This window comes from Sciurus carolinensis, chromosome 11 (assembly GCF_902686445.1).
Source record: "Sciurus carolinensis chromosome 11, mSciCar1.2, whole genome shotgun sequence".
In the NCBI taxonomy this organism is placed as follows: domain Eukaryota; kingdom Metazoa; phylum Chordata; class Mammalia; order Rodentia; family Sciuridae; genus Sciurus; species Sciurus carolinensis.
The window spans coordinates 72,689,584-72,712,833 of NC_062223.1; the positions used below are offsets into that span (position 1 = coordinate 72,689,584).

At 35.9% G+C, this 23,250-nt stretch overlaps 1 protein-coding gene across 1 annotated transcript; it reads left to right on the forward strand.

Annotated features, from left to right (window-relative positions):
- Positions 1-13,837: 13,837 nt before the first annotated feature.
- LOC124959553 (olfactory receptor 51B2-like) lies at positions 13,838-14,773 on the forward strand. Its single transcript, XM_047517964.1, has one exon. It carries the CDS (start codon positions 13,838-13,840, stop codon positions 14,771-14,773), a length of 936 nt encoding a protein of 311 aa, XP_047373920.1.
- Positions 14,774-23,250: the final 8,477 nt, after the last annotated feature.

Below are 23,250 nucleotides of genomic sequence, written 5' to 3' on the forward strand. Positions count from 1 at the left end.
CAGTATTGCAAGGAGGAAAATATCCCTTTCAGGTAAAATAATAAAAATTAGTTATTTAGAAGTCATTTGCTGAGGATGCTACCTGTTTTTAAGATGTTTGTTGGTCCTGACTTCCAGCAACAGCAAGGATGGTAATTTAATCATCTCTTTTAGATTCCTAGGTATAGGAGAATAAGATATATAAATAACAACTCTATGTATTATTCAGAGCTTACTATATGCAAGGGCATTGCAGAATACACTGAAGATACAGTAATATGTACAGAATAGACCTTATTGATGTCCTTGTATGTTCTACTATCCAAAGAGACTGAAAGAAAAAAATCACTGTAAGTCAGTAGTGCTCTAATAGTGACAGAACTTACAGGGAGTTTGTCATGATGCTCCTCACCATGACTGGTGGAATTGAGGGCAGATATGAAGTTTTCCCAGAGTATGCGAGGCCTAGAAGATGAGTAGAAAGAAGATTTTAAGCAATGTTGGACACCCTATGGCAAAATAATATAAAGGACAAAATAAAAACCAATAAATAAACAAAATGAAATAGTTAATTTTAGGAATTGAGCTATGTGCAATGTGTTTGAAAAGAAAATTCAACCAATGAAGGTCTAAAGACTTTGGGAAGTTACAAAATGATATCGGTGATATACCTGTATGTTATCTCCAAAAGAAATATACCTCTAAGTTGTCTAGTATTGCAGTACCTTACTCATAAATGCATTGTTTTTAAAAATTCAAAATCATATAATATAGATATAAAAATGACCAATAAAATATTTCATGATAATTATTTGAAGGTGCTATTTGGTAAAAACACTGGATAAACTATTCTTGCATATCACTTATTTAGAGAAGCAAAAATAGAAATTGATTATTTAGGCAAGTTCAAGAAAAAGATTTTCTTTTGGTTTTATTTATTCTTTATTTCCTCATTTTGAATTATTGCATTATAGTTGTATATATTGATGGGATTTGATGTTACTTATTCATACATGCACACAATATAATAATATAATTTGACTAATATCACTCCCCAAAATTCCCCTTGCCTCTGTACTTCCCAACTCTAGGTCCTTTTCCTCTACTAATATCCCTCTGGGGAGATCCACCCTCACCTTTTTTTTCCTTTTTCCTCTCTAGCTTTCACATACAAGAGAAAACACACGACCCTTAGCCTTCTGAGTTTGACTTATTTCACTTAACATGATAGTTTCTAGTTTCATCCATTGACCTGCAAAAGCCAGTCTCATTTTTCTTTATAGCTGAATAAAACTCCATTGTGTATATATACCACATTTTATTTATACAATCACCTGTTGATGGACACCAGTCTGGTTCCAAAGTTTGGCTACTGTGAATTGTGCTGCCGTAAATCAGTATACATGTGTCACTGTAATAAGATGCCTTTAGTTAAAAAAAATATTTATTAAAAGCTACAGAGTCTCATGGGATTTAGTAAAATTGAGAAGACTCTGTGACTCATTGGAAATCTAAAGTATCATCTGGTTCAGGCAAACAACTTCTGGTTGTACTAGTCAGAGAAAACACAGTTCCTTTCTTTTGTTGTTGGTATGGACTGTGCAGCTCAGGTGCTATGGAAAGAATACCTTAGTGTGAATCGATGCATGATTTACCTGACCTCTCTTTGCCCACTGTGGGAAGGCTGTATCCAAGATGACTATGGTTTAATCTTCAGAAGAGTCCGGTTACTATTCCAGATTGCTGCCTTCTAGTAGTAGTGAATTTGAGAAGGTCACATGATCTTCAGATTTGGTGCCCTCATCTGTAAATGATACTGGTGGTTGCCACCTTACTCAGTCATGCTTTAGACACAAGGTCTGAAGAGAGAACAGAATTGTCAGTGGGGAAATTCTTCTGACTTTTGAGTTTTTGATATTGATACAGAGATTACAGTGGGTACACCTCAGAATTATTCATTCTGAGATCTGTCCAATGATAGAATTTTCTTAGGAAGCCTATGAAGCAGATATAAGATCATGATGGTTTTGACTGTAAGTGAAAGTGTTAAACTCCAGTTCATCTAGGCAAGCAGGTGTTGTCTTTGGGTGTCAGGAGAAAATGAAAGGGCAGTGGTGAGCGTGGGAACTTCCAACATAGCCAAAGGAATCTCGACCCTGTAGCATTTAGACTAAGGGAGGCTGGGGGACAAGCAACTCTGTTCTCAAGAATGAAAAAGCAGGAATTGTTAACCCCTGCCTGTGAGTGGAAGGCTCAGAGAATACTCAACTTGGGCAGAGTTAAGAAAGCTGGAGCAGCCAACATAAATGGTATGCATGTGAGGTGTATGGTGTGATGGTTTGATGTAAGTAAACACAATGCAGCGATGGTCATAATTAAGCTAATTAATATACCCATCACCTAGATGGTTATTTGTGTGTGTGTGTGTGTGTGTGTGTGTGTGTGTGTTAAAAACAGTTAATATCTCCTCTCACCAAATTCCAAGTGTGACTGAATAAAGCTGGGGGGAAAAGATAACATGAAATATTAATGAAATGACTGTGTTCTATTAATACTAAGTAGACATACAATAGATGAAGAAAAAGAGAAAAGAAAAAGGAGAGATGGGACAACAAAGTGAAGATAGTGCTGAGGAGCAAATGTAAGAGGTGAATAATTGCTGAGTTTTCATCTTGGGTCAAGACACTGCACACATTTCACTCTTTTGTTGAATCCTTACATAGTTTACCTCTGCCGTTTTATAGGTTCATGTTGGTTATGAATGAAGGTGATCCATTCATCTAGCATCCACCATGGGTTAGGAAGACATCAGCTGTGGGTGAAATCTTTGGAGTACAGTCTGGTTTGCTGCCTCTCTTCTGTTTTGTGATGGGTAACCGAGTATTTACTTTCTTTACTCGGAGTTGCCTCTGAGGTACACGAGGCTACCTGTGAGTTCTACAGGCGTTAAAAATCCAAGACCTTTAAATCAACCCTGCAGTCACTCACCTTTTCCCAGAGACTGTGCTTTCAAGTGGACTTGTTTTATAAATGAGAAGGTAACGTCCAAAGTCTCCAACTCTGGCATATCAACCGAGGGCCACATGCAGACACCCAGAGAGATCTTATTCAGATTTTTTTTCCTCATTGTCCTTATTTTTAATCTTTTCCCTAAAATTTTCCTGTCCAAGTCACTCTCTGCTTTATCAAAGGCACTTAATTTCTCCCTCCATTTTTTATCACTTATATTTTGTCTCTTATTCCTCCTTTCTGGATAAAATGTGATGCACACTTTTGTTTGTCTACATGACTTCCTATGGTTCTTATTTTCCATGCTTGATTATTGGCATGGTGTCTAGCACATAATTTGTGTTCTTTTTCTGAGTCATTGATTGGTTTGCCTACACACGTTAACTGATTCTCTGACCATCTTACATCCCTGACTTAAAGCAGTTTCTAAATCACTGAAGCACATGGATTGACCCGTGCACCCTGCCTGGTGGTTCATTCATTCTGAAGGTGGAGCTGTGAATCCCCAGGACCGGGAAGATCATGAGGGTCCTTATCAAGGTTATGAAAAGAAAAACTCTTCTGTTTTCAGTTCTGAAGGTCCTGAACGTCTCTTCCCCTGTGACTTTTTCCAGGTGTTAAAGATACACAGCTCTGTAAACACCATCCTTGATCTAGAGGCACATTTGGCCCAGGCTCCACCCAAGCTTAATTTTGACTTGCTATATTGATCTATGATCAAATAAAGACTTTCCTCCAGAAAGCGTTTGAACTGCTGATGATTTCAGAGCTACACTTCCTCAAGAATCTGGAAGAGATTCTACGCTTGGGACTTAATCTGAATTGTAGGGAAGCAATTTCCATGGAGAAAACCACAGGGTTAAAATGGAGGTCAGAAATTGAAAAGGTCAGACAGGAAGAGAGGAAGAAATAGAAACACACAAGTCCACCCTCCATCCTCGTTTGCTTCCACATTCTTGTTTGCCTTGTGTGTTCCAGAATCTCTCTGAAGTCTTGTTTCACTCATCTGAAGAGATAAACCTTAAAGTAGTCAGGTTTCAGAGATGTCAGATTATTATCCATCTAACCTTCACATCATACCATTGCTTTTCTCTTGTTGAAACCCTGGCTACCTAGCCACCGTATTACTCTACCCTGGTGCCTGCAGCGAGATCTCAGTGAGAAATTCATTATATTCCTTCACTGACCTGAAACTTTGTTCTCTTCCATTCTTCAATGCCATTGTCAGGAATTTCAAATCTTTAGCTTTGTGAGGAATTTCCCTATAACACCATTTTTTCAGAATATGCACCAAAGCCTGGCTAGTGGGGATATTTATCTCAGACACTTGTCCCCAGGGGCCATTCCTCACTTTGGTCACTAATTGCCCCTTCTTCACTGCCCTCTTTCCCCTTCCCTGTCTGTCCCCCTCCTTCCATTATTTTTGCACCCTGAGCCTTAGAGATTTGGGGTTTTATGAGCAGTCCCCAAGATCTTTGTGTGCACCCCAACTTTGACTTGAGTCCAGTTAATAGGAAGGTGCTTATTTCTTTCAAGCTATGGAAGAAAAAGTAGACCAGTTAGGGATTTGCACTACAGTGGATTTCTTGGGGGGAGTGATTTCCCCAACTGTCTTTGAGAAATTCCAACCACTGTCCCTAAAATGAGGAATTTATAAGGAACTGGACAGACACTTTACAGAAGAAGACATACAGGTGATTAATAGATATATGAAAAAGTGTTCAACATCTCTAGTAACTAGATAAATGCAAATTAAAAGAACTCTAAGACTTGATCTCACTCCAATTAGGATGGCTATTATCAAGAACACAAACCATAATAGATGTTGGCATGGATATGGGGAAAAAGGCACATTTTACATTGTTGGTGGAGTTGCAAATTGGTGCAGTCACTCTGGAAAGCAGTGTGGAGAATCCTCAGAAAACTTGGAATGGACTCACTTTTGACCCAGTTATCCCACTCCTTGGTTTATACCCAAAGGACTTAGAATTACCATACTACAGTAACATAGCCACATCAATTGTTTATAGCAGCTTCATTCACAGTAGCTACATTGTGGAACCAAACTAGATGACTTTCAACAGATGAATGGATAAAGAAAGTGTGGTATACATACACAATGGAATATTATTCAGTCATAAAGAAGAATAAAATTATGGCATTTGCAGATAAATGGATGGAATTGGAGAACATCATGCTAAGTGAAATAAGCCAATCCCCAAAAAACAAAGGCTGAATGTTTTCCCTGATAAGTGGATGATGATATATAATGGGGGTTGGGGCTGTGGGGGGTGAGAGAAGAATGGAGGAACTTTAGATTACATAGAAGGAAATGAGAGGGGGGGTATGAAAAACGGTGGAATAAGATAGACATCGTTGCCCTATGTACATGTATGATTTACATGAATGGTATGAATCTACATCGTGTACAAACACAGAAGCTAAATGATGTGCCCCATTTGTGTACAATGAATCAAAATGCAGAGTGTAAAAAATGAATAATTAAAAAAATAAATAAAATAAAAGAATGTGTACCTGATGGGCATTTTAAACACACACACACACACACACACAAAGAATTAGAGGACAGCAGGGCATGAGTTTTACTGAAGTAAAAGAATTCCCTCCATCCTGCCTTCCCTACCCCCATCTTGATTGATGTGTGACTGCAGCCAATGTGAGCTCAGAGCCCTGTCCCGCATAATTCAAATCCAAGAAAGGGGAGCAATACTTTCTAGTCCTTGGTTTCCCCTTATGTTTTCTCTACATCCTCCATTCCCATGTGGTCTTCATGAAGACAGGGCAAGAATAGGAGTGATTTTTTTTTAATTAAATTTTTAAAAATTTTTACAGACTTCATTTTGATTCATTATACACAAATGGGGTACAACATTTCATTCCTATGGTTGTACACAATGTAGAATCACATCATTCATGTAATCATACATATACATAGGGTAATAATGTCTGTCTCATTCTACTATCTTTCTGTCCCCCACACCCTCCTACCCCATTTTCCTCTACAACACCCAAAGTTCCTTCATTCTTCTCTTCCCCCTGCCAACCCCTCATTATATATGGGCATCCACTTATCAGAGAAAACATTTGGCCTTTGGTTTTTGGGGTTTGGCCTATTTCACTAAGCATGATATTTTCCAACTTCATTCATTTACCAGCAAATGCCATAATTTTATTCTTCTTTATGGCTGAGTAATATTCCATGTGTATATGTACCACAGTTTCTTTATCCATTCCTCTGTTGAAAGACACCTAGGTTGTATCCATAGTTTGGTTATTGTGAGTTGAGCTACTATAAACATCGCTGTGGCAGCATCACTGTAGTATGCTGTTTTTAAGTCATTTGGGTATAGATGGAGGAGTAGTATAACCAGGTCAAAAGGTAGTTCCAGTCTAAGTTTTCTAAGGAATCTCCACACTGCTTTCCATAATGGTTGCACCAATTTTCAGTCCCACCAACAATGTATAAGAGTACCTTATTCGTCACATCCATGACAACATTTATGGTTCTTTGTGTTCTTTATAATTGCCATTCTGATGGAAGTGAAATGGAATGTCAGTGTAGTTTTATTTGTATTTCTCTAATTGTTAGAGAGGATGAACATTTTTTCATATATTTTTTTAACCACTCATATTTCTTCCTCTGTGAAGTATTTGTTCAGTTCCTTTGCCCATTTATTGATTGGGTTTATATTTCTGGTGTTAAGTTTTTTGAATTCTTTGTATATCCTGAAATTAATGCCTTATCTGAGGTGCTGGAGATAAAGATTTTCTCCCAATCTGTTGGATCTCTGTTCATATTTTTGTTTGTTTGTTTGTTTTTGGTTTTGTTTTGTACCAGGGATTGAACTCAGGGGCTTTTGGCCACTGAGCCACATCCCCAGTCCTATTTTGCATTTCATTAGAGATAGGATCTCAGGGAGTTGCTTAGTGCCTCTTCCCTGCTGAGGCTGGCTTTGAACTTGCAATCCTCATGCCTCAGCTTCCCGAGCAGCTGGGGTTACAGGCATGCATCACCATGCCCAACTCTGTTCACGTTCTTGATTGTTTCCTTTGCTGTGAAGAAGCTTTTTGGTTTGATACTATCCCATTTCTTGATTCTTGATTTTACTTCTTACGCTTTAGGAATCTTATTGAGGAAGTCAGTTCCTAAGCCGACATGTTGGAAAATTGCATCTACTTTTTCTTCTAGTAAGTGCAGAGTCTGTGATCTAATGCCTAGACCCTTGATTCACTTAGAGTTGAGTTTTGTGCAGGGTGAGAGATAGGGATTCATTTTCATTCTGTGAAATAAGTCAATCCCATAAAACCAAAGGCCAAATGTTCTCTCTGATTTGTGGAAGCTAACCCAAAACAATGGAGGTTGGGTAGGGGAATAGTAGAAATCCATTGGATTAGACAAAGGGAAATGAAGGGAAGGGGGGGGGATAGGAAAGATAGTAAAATTAGTTGGACATCACTTACCTAGCCTTGTATTTGAATACACAACCAGAGTAACTTCACATCATGTACAAATGAAAGAGTGGAATCCTAATAGAATAAATTATACTCCATGTATGTGCAATTTGCCAAAATATATTTTACTGTCATACATAAATAAAAAGAACAAATTAGAAAATGAAAAAACATACAATTCCCAGATAAAAAAATAACAATTCTATCAGAAGCCCATCACATGAGAAAAGTCATCATTAAATTTTTAAATTACTAATGGACAGAAGCAATCAAATTCAATCTATCACTTCAAAATTTACTTTAGGAAGTAATACTCTTTCAATAATTGATTTTCAGAATGCTTACATGTTATATGATAGAAGACTTGCAGGTTTTGATAAATATCATCAAAGATATAGCTGGGAAGAGATTATTTCTACATCTACAGTCACACTGAGTGCTTTGAATAGCTCATGTGCTATTTTATTGTCATTTTACTTGTCAAACATTGCAAAGATAGAAATAAAGTCTTTGTTTCTTTCTTTTAAGTGAAATGTTTACATTAACCTCAAGGTAACTTCAGATAATCTCTTTATTTTGATCTTATTCCAAATCTTCAGACTTCATGCCTTATTTGCAAACAATAATAATATTAATAATTGTGCTAAATTATTATTTAATAATAAAAATATTACCATTGTTATAAAAAGGAGCTAGACACCAATTGATTCCAGCAAGAACAGTCCAGGTATTTGATTTACATTAACATTACTTTTATCATAACGAACAGAGCAACAAATGAAGTATTTTTTAAATTCAAATTTTTTAAAATGTTTTACACACTGCATTTTGATTCATTGTACAAAAATGGAGTACATCATTTCATTTCTATGGTTGTGCATGATATAGATTCATATCATTCGTGTAATCATATATGTACATAGGGTAATGATGTCTGTCTCATTTCACCATTTTTCATACTCCCCTCTCATTTCCCTCTACGTAATCTAAAGTTCCTCCATTCTTCTCTCACCACCCAACCCACACCCCCATTATATATCATCATCCACTTATCAGGGAAAACATTTGGCCTTTGTTTTTTTGGGATTGACTTATTTCACTTAGCATGATGTTCTCCAATCCCATCCATTTATCTGCAAATGCCATAATTTTATTCTTCTTTATAATACTGAATAATATTCCATTGTGTAAATTTATAAAGCACTTACAAAACTTTACACCAAAAATACAAAGAACTCAATCAATAAATGGGCCAAGGAACTGGACACTTTATAGAAGAAGACATACAGGTGATTAATAGATATATGAAAAAGTGTTCAACATCTCTAGTAATTAGAGAAATGCAAATTAAAACAACTCTAAGATTTAATCTCACTCCAATTAGAATAGCTATTATCAAGAAAACAAACCATAATAGATGTTGGCATGGATGTGGGGAAAAAGGCACACTCATACATTGTTGGTGGAGTTGCAAATTGGTGCAGTCACTCTGGAAAGCAGTGTGGAGAATCCTCAGAAAACTTGGAATGGACTCACTTTTGACCCAGTTATCCCACTCCTCAGTTTATATCCAAAGGACTTAAAATTATCATACTACAGTAATGCAGCCACATCAATGTTCATAACAGCTCAATTCACAATAGCTAGATTATGGAACCAACCTAGATGCCCTCAACAGATGAATGAAGTATTTTTTTAAGAACAGAAAAAATTGTTCTTATTATATAGGTTAATTTCCCTGTGAAATCAGTAACAAGCAGGGTGGTTTCTGTAAGAGGTAAAGAGGAATCCAAAAATATTATCTCCTGGACTAAAGTAACGGGGTATGTTTTGTTGAAGCACTGCATTATATGTGTTTGCTGCATCTCTAAGGAATGAGAAAAATCCTGGCAAGATGGACTCAATAAGGACATGGTGCTGCCTGCAGATCTTGAGATCATACTGTGCACTAGGGAAGGCTGCCCAGGTATTCACCATATGGAGATCCTGAGATAAATGGCTCTGAGATAAATCAAGAAGAAAATATGATGGACTTTAAAACACTGAGGTCAAGAAGTTGTGCAAGTTGCTCCTGAGAGCAATTGGGGAGTATTTACCCATGGAAGTGTATGAGGAGGATAAATAGCCTCCCCTGGGTGACGTGAGCATCTGCGGGGATAATGAAGTCAAGCTCTGATTCCTCATGTGTAAAGCTGCTACCTGTGGCTCCATTATTCTCATACCTTATTTGGAAGACGTCAGGTAAGAGCTTGGGGAGATTAATTTAGTGTTCTATCTCCTCAGAGGAGGGATTAAATAGAATATTTTTCAGATCCCAGCTGACTACAAAAGGGAGGCATCTGGGGAGGTTCTTTCTTCTTTAATAACCTGAGGGACTGAGTCTCTTAGCAGACATAAGGAACCACATGATCTGAGTGTTCAGGCAGGAAACAATAACCTGCTCCTCACCACATTACCAAGCTATGGTATATGTGAGCATGAGAAGGTATTCAGCATTTGCAGAAGGAGGGTACTAAGGAACTCCTCTAAAAACTGTCAAGAGAGTCAGTGAGAAAGGAAGGATCTCCACAGCCCACAGCTTTGGGTGTCTGCACAGACCTCAGGCTGAAGTTGATAGCACTTGGGAACAGAGTTGGGCTTGAGAATGTAAGACGTTTCATGCCCATGGATAGAAATATGTTTGATCCTCTCATGTCTCCTCACCTCTCTAAGAGAGGAACAGAGACGTACCATTTGTTCCACCAGACTTGCTTTCAAATACTGCACATAAAGATTACAGTTGTAAATGGTAGAAGCGAATCTTATTTTTCCACGTGTTGAATTATGGACTTTCTTTCTTGGTTCCATTCTCACCTGTGGGTCTTTTTCTTCCCTATGATCTTTCCTCCTCTTTTGTTTGTTTTCTTATGGTCTTTTTTTTTCAGAAACCAAGAGCAATTTCTAGCAGAGGTAATGTGCCTTTTCCATAGCATGAAGTAGGGTGATGCTATAGATCCCTATTATAACTACATTACGATGTATATCTGCATAGAATTCTTAGGAATTCAAAAGGCAAGACTTTGAGTAGAAGGATATCGGCAAACACAATAAACCCCTCCCACTTAGAATAACTTTTCCTGTAGTGTCTAATTACTTGCACTACATATTTTATAAGAGAGAATTCCTCACATGGCTGGAGACTGGCTTAAAGAATATCATTGTTAAAGGGTCAGAGAAGTAAGCAGGAGAAGACAGCAAAGTTGTGTTCTGAACTCAGAGTAAGAAGAGGAGTTATGTGAAACTACCCTGCATCCAGGACCTAAAGAATATACATCACTCATTGTATTTTCAATAAGTACTAAATTCTTATTTTTATTTCTCTCTCCTGAGGACAAAGAAGTGATTCTGTCAATTTTCTATTTCTTAGCATCAAGTCAAAGGGGCTGAACCATCGCTTCATGCAAAGTTGTCTATACTTCTTGACTGCTGGAAATTATTGCAGTGGGATCTCACTTGTATAGGTATAAGGTAAGAGGATGGTTTTCTCTGGGGGCATCTTAAGTGTGGTGGTGCAACACTGAAAAAATATCTACAAGGGAGCATATTTGAATGAGTCTATCTTGTTTGAAATAAAAACAGCTTGAAGAAATTGTTCTGGTATATAAAAAGAAAAAAATAGGACATGGAATTTCTCTAATTCAGCTATAATTACTAATGACTCATGATATTCTCACAAGTCAATAGGTATCTCCCTCAGACTTTCCCTTCTGAGTAAAAGATTTTACTGTTCTCTTGTCTGTTCAAATCAAAGATCAATTTCATTTTATTTTTTCCTCACTTTCATTTTCAATATGTTGTTGAGTCTTGACAAAACATAAAAAATGTATCTTTATCTGTTTAAGTATTATAATAATTTCCACTGCTTCTCTCCTGGTCAGAATAACCACAATACTCTTTACCTGGATTATTTCAATATGTTTCTAACTAATGCTTTTCTCCTCCTCCACTTCCTCCTCCTCCTCCCTTGGTTATTCTTTTTTTTAATTTAATTATTTTTTTGTATTTTTTACAGACTGCATTTTGAGTCATTGTACACAAATGGGGTACAGCATTTCATTTCTATGGTTGTACATGATATAGATTCATACCATTTGTGTAATCATGCATGTACATAGGGTAAAAACAACCAATGAATCATTTTAAATGGCAATCAAAATATGTCAGAATATGTCACTGCGCTCTCTTCCATTGTGATTTTTAAAGATCTCCAATGCCTCTTCATCACATTTCTAGTAAAACAAAATTCTGTTGTGATCCATAAGGCTCTTTGAGACCTGATCACTGCTGGGTCCTATGGTATTACCTGCTGTCTCTCCACTGTTTACTTATCAAACCCTGGTCATGCTGATTTTCTCCTCTTAATGCAAAGGTCTTCCTCCAAGTATTATCATGGTCAACTTTTCTTTCTTTTTCAGGTCTCAGTTCAAATGTCACATCCTCATAGGTGCAGCCCAAACCACTCAAGCTGCTATAGTAAGCTGTGTACCAATCAGTTTACACTAAAGAGTAATATCTATTTTCATATTATACATACATTTATGTAAAATTGTCTTATTTATTTTTCAACTTAATTTTTGCCTTTTAAGATCATATTAGCATTTAAGTCCTGAGCTTTCACTACAGGAAATGGGAGTTCCTTCCAAATCTGAAATTATACTACTGTGATTCTATACTTCAAGGCTGTATAGCAGGAACCATGAAGGAAGTAAGTAAGGTTTTGGAAAATACACAGAGACAGAGATATAAATGGCTACTCAAGGGAATAGTAGACACTGCTGGTTCCCTACCCACTTCTTCCAGAGCCCCTAACCCTAGCTGCCTTGAATAGTGGTGGATAAGCCTCTACCATTCTCTGGAGCCTTATCCCCAGCTAACAGAGTCAGTGGGGGACTTGCCTAATAGGTTATCCCAACCCTGGGACAACCCACATAAAAATACATTATATTTGGCAAATATAATGGTATTTCCAGCAATAGGTTATATTTAAAGGGAGGAGAGCTGAATAGGTGCCAGTGAGAGGAAAATCCAGCTAATGATAAGATGAGGCAGAGGAGTCTAACATTAGGGAAATTATTTCAGGACTCACTACCCCTACTTCATTTTGAGTCCGAAATGTTGCTGTCCTAAAGGCAGTCACCCATAAATTAGTACTTAGTACAGAGAGGACATAAAAACATCATTCTGAATTGAGCCATTTCCAGAAACTGACTTCTAATCATGACTTCCCCAATTCTACTGATTTTTGGAAATACTTGCAAGCAGAACTGAGTTCAGGGAGAACTAAACTGAAATTGTAATGTCAAAAGTAAAAATGAGACCTTCATGGTTGACCATATTGCACCAGTACTCATTTAAAAATTTCATAATTGTGCTAGTTCACAGAATAAATTTAGAATACATGATGTAAGAGAGGTTCTCACATCCTTATTTCTCTCCCAGAATACGAGTATTATACTTTTTACTCAGTACAAATTTTTTAAAAAATTAGGAGTAGAAAGACTTCCTTGGTCAGTCTGTCTTCATCTTACTATTGGACACTTAAACAGTTATTTTCTTGTATTGTTTCAGAAGCAGGAACTATGGCTGCTGGATAACAAGAGGAGACAGATAGAAAAGCTTACCTATCAGCAATTACACTTGTTCATGAGAAAATGTAACTTCAAGAATGCTTGTGCCAAATATTACAATAGCCAGTCTCATTTGAAACCACAGCATAGACTTCATTTCAATACATGTGTCAAGAAAGACTTGGAGTTTCTAATGTGCACCTTAAGTATGGACTCCAGGAATACTTTTAGACTAAAGGTGGTGTCATTAGCTTGTCTCCATTTCTCTCAAAAAGGGCTCATGACTTTTTTTAGAATTCAATAACAGTGGCATTCAATTTCAAAACTAAAGTAAGAAAACTCTTCTAACTAAAGCTATGTCTTTATTATGATTGTGAAATATAACATCAAATTTAAATGCAGCAAAAATACCCTGAAACCAAATAGTAGTTTAGGTAAACACAATTATTATTCATTTGTATAAATTTGTCAGTTTTTTTGTAACCATTGTGGCTTCAAACATATTTCAGCATAGATATAACAGTAGGGCATATTGCTACAAAAACATGCTTTTAATTGAGAAAAATTTCAAACATTGACTAATATAATATGTAGTTTTGGAAAAAATCATCTTTCCTTATCCCTGGTACACCCTATAAAACTCTACTATTCTATAAGAAAACTGTATGCATATACCAATTAGTTATTCCTAAGTATGAATATTGTGATTGAGACTGCTGGGTTTGGTGGTTCATAGTTTTCATGAATCTTTTTCCGCTTGTGAGCATAATATGTGGCCCAATATTAGTGCTGCCCCCTTTCTGTTGACCGGCTTTGCAGGTCTGGAGGCAGCGTATCACTGGATCTCCATTCTCTTCTTCGCCATCTATGTCTCTGTGTTTCTGGGCAATGGCACACTTCTCTACCTCATCAAGGATGACTGCCATCTCCAGGAACCCATGTACTACTTCCTTGCCATGCTGGCGGGCACGGATCTCACAGTGACAGTGACGACAATGCCCACTGTAATGGGTGTCTTGTGGGTGAACCACAGGGAGATAAGCCACAGGGCCTGCTTCTCACAGGCCTATGTCATTCACTCCCTTTCCATTGTAGAATCAGGTATCTTGCTTGCCATGGCCTATGACCGTTTTATTGCCATCCGCTCTCCTCTGAGGTACCACTCCATACTTACCAATTCCAGGGTGATGAAAATAGGTCTGGGGGTACTGCTGAGAGGCTTTGTGTCCATTGTGCCTCCAATTCTGCCACTTTATTGGTTCCCATATTGCCGCTCCCATGTTCTTTCCCATGCCTTTTGCCTCCACCAAGATGTCATGAAACTTGCTTGTGCTGATATTACATTTAATCGCTTATACCCCGTTGTTCTGGTGGCTCTGACTTTCTTCCTAGATGCTCTGATCATTCTCTTTTCTTACATCCTGATTCTCAAGACAGTGATGGGCATTGCCTCTCGAGAAGAGCGAGCTAAGGCCCTCAACACTTGTGTGTCCCATATAAGTTGTGTCCTTGTATTTTACATCACTGTGATTGGCCTGACCTTCATCCACAGGTTTGGGAAATATGCCCCACATGTGGTCCACATTACCATGAGCTACGTCTACTTTCTCTTTCCTCCATTCATGAACCCAATTATATATAGCATCAAGACCAAGCAGATTCAGAGGAGCATTGTTCTCCTATTTTCTGGATGTAATTGGACTTGAAACATTACTTCAAAATTTTGAGATCTTTTGGGTTTCTATGACTTGTGTATAACCAGAAGAGACCTCAGTTTTGTGCAAAATCTCCCTTTTATCAGAGTTGGAGAGACCAGAATTTTTACATAAATCTCCAAGCTAATTTAAGCAATGAATATATCTATCCATTGATTGACCACTAGATTGATCTGTATATCTATCTATCTATGTACCTACCTACCTATCTATCTATCATCTACCTATGATTGAAAAAAGAGTAGGAAAATGAAATGTCACTGAATTTGGAGATACAGGATATGGATAAATACCATAATGAGCAGGGAAGACAGGGCAGTTCAGAACCTGCATCTATAGGATGTGAAAATAAAATGTCAAAAGAGGTCAAGATATGTGACCAGTCTGGGTCAACCGCAGCCTACAGAAAGAAAAATAAGCAAATGCAGATAAATTTGGTGGCCATATAAAAATGAATTAGAGCATGTGAATTAAAGACCATGGAATCTGTGTAGCCAAATTATTTTATTTCAAGATATGGTTTTCTTTTCAGATGAATCAAATGCCATTTATAAAGTTTTACAGTAGAGTTTCCATGAATTCATTAATTGTCATTAGTTTATTTCATGAGTTGATTTATTTCTCTTTATACTGTTTTTTCTAAATTCTGAATAAAATACTTTTGATATGTCTAGCAGATTAAATGCTAATATTGCATTTTTTGAATATTAATTTCACTTTTGTATTTTTAATTCTTAATTGACATAAAATTGTATATATTTATGGGGTACAGAGTAAATTTTTAAAATATGTATATGGTCTATAATGATAAAATCAAAGTAAATAGTATATCCATTGTCTTAAACATTTATCATTCGTTTGTGTTGGGATAATTCAAGATCTTTTCTTCTAGTTATTTTGAAATGTACAATAAATTGCTGTTTACTATAGTCACCAAATTGTGCTAGTGCTTCAATGAATATTAGTGTGGAAGTCCCTGCTTTCTTTTTTTGGTGGGGCAGGGGGTATACCCCTGGGAACAGAATTGATTGGTCATATGGTAATTTTATGCTCAACTTTGTGAGATACTTCTATATAGTTTTCTCCAGTTGCTGCACTATTTTACATTCCTGCTAGCAATGTTAGCAAATTATCCACATTCTCAACAACGTATGTTATTTTCTATTACTTTTGATTATAGTTACCTTAGTAGGTATGAAGTGGTCTCCCAATGTGATTTTAATTTATTTTTCTTTAATGATTAATGATTTTAAACACCTTTTCATTGCTTGTTCATTGGCCATTTTTATATCTTCCTTGGATAAATGTGCACTGAAATTTTTAAACCAGTGTGTGCAGATGTTCTTTTAAATTGTTCTGATTTTGGAAACTCCTTGAATCCCTAATTTGCACTTCATGTTTTTGTCATAAAGTCCTAAATCCCTCACAAAGTGTTTCTTAAAATGTTCATTAAATTATTGATGCTTCTCTTCTATATGCTCAGATTCTACTTAAATACATCTCCCCCAATTTTTCTACTGTGAATAATCTAATCTGCTTCCCAAGAGAACCCCTTGAAGTAAACATGCTTCCTGGAGGAAGGACATTTTAAATTCAGATCATTTAAATGTATATGAATATATGTATATATGTATGTATACACACATGCACATACTTCTATACATGCATACATATATGTGTATATGTATAGGTATGTGTGTATATATTATATATGTTTATATATGTATATGTAGTATTATGTGCATATATGTATGTATGTGTGTGTGTGTATATATATATATATATATATATTACTTGACTGGAAATGGTGTGGACAGGGCAACATATAGAAAGGAAGATCTGATTATTTCAGTACTAAAAGTTAAGGCATCTATATTTTATAATAGGTACATATTCAGGGAGAAAAATATATGCCCAGGATTCGTTTACAATAATTATTTGTTGTAGTCTTCTTTATGAAAAGCTCTATATTAGGAAGACAGAAAATACGTAGAGAAATGCAAACTAATCTATGTAATGTTTAAAAGACAGATTCTTGGAGAATTTCCTGTGTGACAATGTACTAAATTTTTCTCAGATTGTTTTAATTGTGAAACTGGATGATCTTGCACAAATTTCTTAAGGAAATAATGTGTCCCATGGTAAATGTTTATGTTATTTATGCTGAGATAAACCAAAATTCTAATATCCAGTTGTCCTCCAATGGCACTCTCCTTTTCTTAATTTGTCCAGGAAGTCCCTGGTGTTCATAAACATGTTGCTAGAAAAATCCATTCCAGATCAATTCCATTTTCTCATTCTGACCTTGGTGCAGAGGTTCTTATGCCTGAGGAAAGACTGACTTTGCAAGTCCTGTTTGAAGAATAGAAGCTGTAGGATACCCTTGGCTCCTGTGGAGGCCATGAGATACTAAAATATCTGAATTTTAGGGATAGATTGCCTCATTTACAGTTTTTCTTTAGGTGAAAGGAACTTGAGCTAAGCTAAGCCCCTTCAAGTTAAAATTTTTGGGTCACTCAAAACTGCTATAACTCCTTCTTTCAGCATAGTCTCCAGATGGCAGTTTTCTCTATTATCCTCCATACACTCAAACCTCTCCTTTCAGTCTGCGCCTGGACCATTAGTCTAATTCCCCAGACTACAACACATGAGGCTCTCCTCAGTGATCTCAACATGAATTGTTGTCTTCTCCTATATTGTGATATTGTCAATAAATGCAGAGAAGAAAATAAATATTTGGTATAGTATCTTCTAGGTAGAGTCGTTTATCCTTTCTAGGAGTTAGTTAGTCTTGGTAGAACAAAGGGATAGATAGATATGGTATATTTAGTCATCAGCACACCGTTTTCAAAGGATGGAGAATATAATTTCTATAATAGGTGCCTGAAAATTCTTGCCTTAAGACTAACAATTGACTAAAGCACTCAGAAGGAAAAAGACATGCAAATCTCTGTTCTTGAACCTGTCATATTAGACATTTTTCTTTATATGGTGAGTGATAAAAATGGAGAAGTAGAAATGATAAGTGATAGAGAAAAGGAGATAGCATGGTTTCACATGCTAAAACAAGGGGACAAATCTGAAACTATTAATTCTATTACCAATAAATGTAAAGGTTTACAATTTGGTCACAAAGTCAATTGTTTTATTACATGATTAAGTATTCATTCACTTAACTAATATTTATTGAGCATCAACTATGTGTCAAACTCTGTGCTAAGCACTGAACAACTTTCATAAGTTTTATTTACTGTGAGTACAATGTGAATTAACTTTGTAATAAAGTGATTTCAAAACTACAACTTAACTCTAATTCTGAAACTAAAAGTTTTCTTACATGAATGATGAATTATATTTATTGCTGATATTATCCCAAATCACAGTGTAGCAAAATCTTCTGTGAGACTATGAGGGAATATTTAGTCTTCATTTACTCCCTGAGTATAAACAAACGATAGTTTGTAGGATGCTAATTGCTCGGTGTGTGTCACCTGTATCTTGTAGGACATACATTTATTACTTTTGTAAATATAAAAGACAGGATTTTGAAAAGTGTTTCAAAATAAGGATTGGATATAGAGTTGAAAACTTGAACAATTTTAGGCTTCTTAAACAGAAGTTTAGCATGTGATCTAGTGAAGGAGATTTTCAGACTGGAACTGATATGATAACACTTTAATTAGTATGTATAGTCAGGAGAAGCATCATAGGAAACAAATAAGAATTTTTAATCATTATATGATAAACAGTTAGAAGATTAGCAGATGTTCATCCAAAGGAAGAATTCTTAGAGGTATTAATGCAGATCTCTCTATACATCTAGAGAAAATATAGGAATGTGATTGCTTAGGCCTGATTTGTTTAAGAATTCTGGAGATAAGAGTTAAAATGAGGGATGGATATTAGTATTTCAAGGAGGCAGATTTCTCTCTCTTCATGTGCATGTGTTGTATGTGTGTAAATGGATTATTTATATTCATTGATACATATGGATATGTATGTATTACCTCACAGAGTAGTAAATTTACAACCAATGGAAAGGACAAAGGGTTGTCAGAAAAACAATCATCATGATGGAATTGTTAGGTGGCAGTTCAGATAAAGAGTTGGTTGGATGGGCTCTTCAGATGGTTATTCTTTTTGAAAATATAATACATGATCAGTTTAAAAGGGGAGGATAGAATATTCTTCCTCAAATGCCAATATTCAGGAAGAGAGTGGCTGATCTTCCCATCCATGACCCATAGAAATAACACTGTGAATAATTCAGGTCATGCTTCATCTGATGTTGGAGACACAGCTTGTCTTAAAAGTTCTCCATTCAGAAAAGATGTAAGATCATAGGTACAAACTTCAATGGTCAGATCTTTCCCAGGAGGGAAAGGAGAAGTGAATTGTTTGGTATTTCTAAATTATCTCCAAAGAAGTGAGCTAGAATGAACACTTGGGAATTGTTTCTTTAATAAATATACCACTCATCAGAACTCTGAAAATATACTGAGGACATAACAACAAACAGATTCTCAAACCATGCTTAGAAATCACAAAGAGAAAATTGACTCAGGTAAGGAAGCCCAAGAAGTCATATGCTGCAGGGATGTTTAAGAATAACTCTTCTACCTTGTTTTGCAGACAATTCTTAAGTAAAGGCTGGAAATGCAAGAAAGTCTTTTTGAAAAATTAAAATTTTAGCTTGTCTAGCATGCATGAGGCCCTGGGATTAATCCTCAGAAACACACACATATACTACAGGAAAGGGGATATGATATGTAAAGACAAACTTGAACCTAAGAAACACCTTTTGTACTTAATGAATACTGGTTGAAAACATGAGATCAAAATTTGGGTCAAAGAAATCTGGGTCTGAATTCCCATAAGTTACATACTGATCATTAAAATGCTTAGTTAAGTTACTTGACCTGGGACTCAGTTTTCTTACCTGAAGCATGTAAATAATATAAAGTGCTCACTTTCTTGTATTCACTCACTTTTCCTCTCACAATTATCAGACATTTATTCCTACCATTCTACTGAAATTGTCAAGATCACCAAAAGACCTAGTTGCCAAAAACAATGGACATCTTTCATTTTTATTTTATTCAGGAACTCTGATATTATTCACTATTAAACTACAATGCTGCTTATATCTCTGTAATTTTTTTTCCACTGGTTTTAGTAAATACAGATCACATTTGCTATCCTTTTATATTTCTGCCTATTTATGTATCCATTTTCTTTGAGATGCTCTTCTTTCTTCCTATTGCAAAGTGAAGTTCTTCCTAGGTTCCCATCTTTTCTTTCCAGATTTTATCTCCCACATTAATTAGTACCTAAGTTAAGATTTAAAATAATTTGAAAGCTAACATCTTTCAGATTGCTTTCTCCAGTCCATGGCTTCCCACTGTTAGTTGCATTAAAAATTCTATACACACACACACACACACACACACACACACATTCACACATATATAAATTTATATATAACTAATTTATTCTAAATGAGAACTGATTCTTGGGCAATGGACTAAGGTATAGGGAATGGAGTCAGTAGACACTGATTATAAAGGGTTCTTGGAGATTATCTGGAACTTAATAGGTTTTTGTTCATTTGTTTGCTTCTGTAAGAATGGGAAGATCAGATAGTGAGTTCTAGTCACATCTGCATCCTATATGAGACCTCTAGGTTCACTTCATGGTGATAAAAAATTCCACCCAAATTATTACAATAGCTAATATTATGTGCCACATTTCGGGAGACCCTATAAACTGAGCTGCTATTCCTTTTCACAAATTTAAGCCTAGAGACAATTTCTGGCACTATCAAATTTGCCACAAATAAATGCCAGTGTGGCTGCTGCTAGGGATTAAAAATAATGAATAGGGTTCTCTTTTCTTTAGGTCAATAAAAATACATTAAGTGATCTTGATAACTATTTCCAAAGGAGTTAGCATATAATTTTAGTACCTAATACCTGACCAGTCCAAAGTCTAAAACTCATCATTTAGACTGTGAAAACTATAATTTAATCATGTTGGATATTTTGCTTCTTATTTCTGGTTTACTATCAAGGTAACTTTGTAGGACAAAATAGGTGATTTGCCCCTGTTCTGTACAATACATGGTGTCATTTATCCATTCTTCATGCCTCTTCTCCACCTGGTATTATTGAGGCAGAATTGAAATGTTAACGGAATGACATAGCAGGAATTATGATTTATGATGACATACACATCATTCCTATATTAGGGTGTATAAGTGTTGCTTAATTGAGCCCCAAAGAGATTGTAATTCAATGGATGAAATTAGTTAGCAGTTTTTCTGTATCTATACCAATAGAGTATCTGCTATTTCAATTCTCAAAATGTCCTTTTTATCATCGACAGTGTTCATCAAAGTGGTGAGCATTTCTATAACTCATTCGCTTTCTTCTGTACATTTCTCCCCACCATTCACAGCTTATTGTTAGAGATGTTTCTATGTGCCAAAGTTCTCAAACACTTATTATTTATTATTGTTTTTACAATATGGAAGGATTGCAAAGATTGCTATCATCTCAATCTTCCTGAATTCCCTTTCAGAGGTACCAGTAATAATATTTATAATAGAAATTTATTTATTTATTTTAAAATATTTTTTTGTTTTTATTGACTTTTTGTATATTTATTTATTTAATTTATTTTTACAGACTGCATTTTGATTCATTGTACACAAATGGGGTACAACTTTTCATGTCTATGGTTACACACTATGTAGATTCACACCATTTGTGTAATCGTTCATGTACATAGGGTAATGATGTCTGTCTCATTCCACCATCTTTTATACCCTCACCCCCTCCTCCCTCTCATTTCCCTCTACATAATCTACTCCTCCATTCTTCTCTCACCCTCCACCCCCAAAACCCCATTACATATCATCATCCACTTATCAGTGAAAGCATTCAGTCTTTGGTTTTTTGGAATTGGCTTATTTCACTTAGCATGATATTCTCCAATATTATCCATTTATCTGAAAATGCCATAATTTTATTCTTCTTTATGACTGAATAATATTCCATTGTGTATATATACCACAGTTTCTTTATCCATTCATCTATTGAAGGGCATCTAGGTTGGTTCCACAATCAAGTTATTGTGAATTGAGCTGCTATAAACATTGATGTGGCTGTGTTACTGTAATATGCTGAATTTAAGTCCTTTGGGTATAAATTGAGGAGTGGAATAACTGGGTCAAAAGGCTGGTTCATTACAAGTTTATTTTTGAAAATACTCTGGACATACATAGATTCAAATGAATCTGGGAAAAACAAATGTTTCCCTTGTCATTACTTTTAATTCTTATTGTAATAAACCTGCTCCAATATTTCCTGGCTGCATGCTAACAGAGCTACCTTGATCTTATAAGTTTGCAATTATAAATAGACCATATTTTAAAGACCCTGTGAAGCTCATTCTTAATTTTTCTAGATATGGGCTTAAATGATCTGCATCATTGTCTCCTTCAGCAAAGTAGACACCATTTTTCCCCTGGCAGCCCTTAACTTTCCCCTATAACTCTCTGTGTAAAGTTTATGCATTCCACCACCAATTTCTTATATTACTATTGCCCTTCAAATGGACATTTATTTTTCTAAATCTATGGCTCTATGTAAGTATCAGGCTTCTCTGGAGACCTTTATTCTAGAGGTCTGTATTCTTTAAATTTTTTCGTTAGGAGTTCCAACAAGTGCCTGTTTCCTGTTTTGAAGTTTGTCTCCAATGTTGCAGGCCTCAGATCAATTGCAATACTGAAACTTCAGAATCCCAACTCCAACCACTAAGCACACAAAATAGAATGAGATTACCAACTTTACCCCATTGTTCAAAGTTTTTTAGATACAAACACAAGTTCTCTCCTAGGTACAGTACACTTAAGGTAGCAAACATTGATCACAGTATTTCTCAAGCATTTAATAATGGTGAACTAGTTTCTCTTAATTAAGCATTTTCCTCAGTGATTAATCTTTGAAACAATTATCTCATTTGTTTCATGAGAGAAAATCTAAGCTGATGCAAATGGATAAAAATGCAGCAAAGGCCTGTACAAGAAATAATAGTAGATGGAATAAACTAGTGAAGAGAATGAAGTTGGTCTGAAGGTGTGCCATTTGAGAGATGGAGTCAAGAATAGAAACATATAAGAGATGTTATTGAAAACAGTTGTGGGCTTCACATACAACGTTCATGCACAATCACAGTAAAGTGGGATGATTATCATGATTGGTATTACTGTTGTTATTCTAGGCAAAGACCTGGTGAATACAGATTTATAATTGGTGACGTCTGATACAACGTACAAAACTTACAAATTTTGAAGTGAGAAATGGCCTGATGGTGTGCTACTAGAAGATGGTGAGAGCCAGAAAGAATACTGCTTATTTAGACACCACAAACCCTGAAGCATCTCCTCCCCATCTGCAAGACCTACC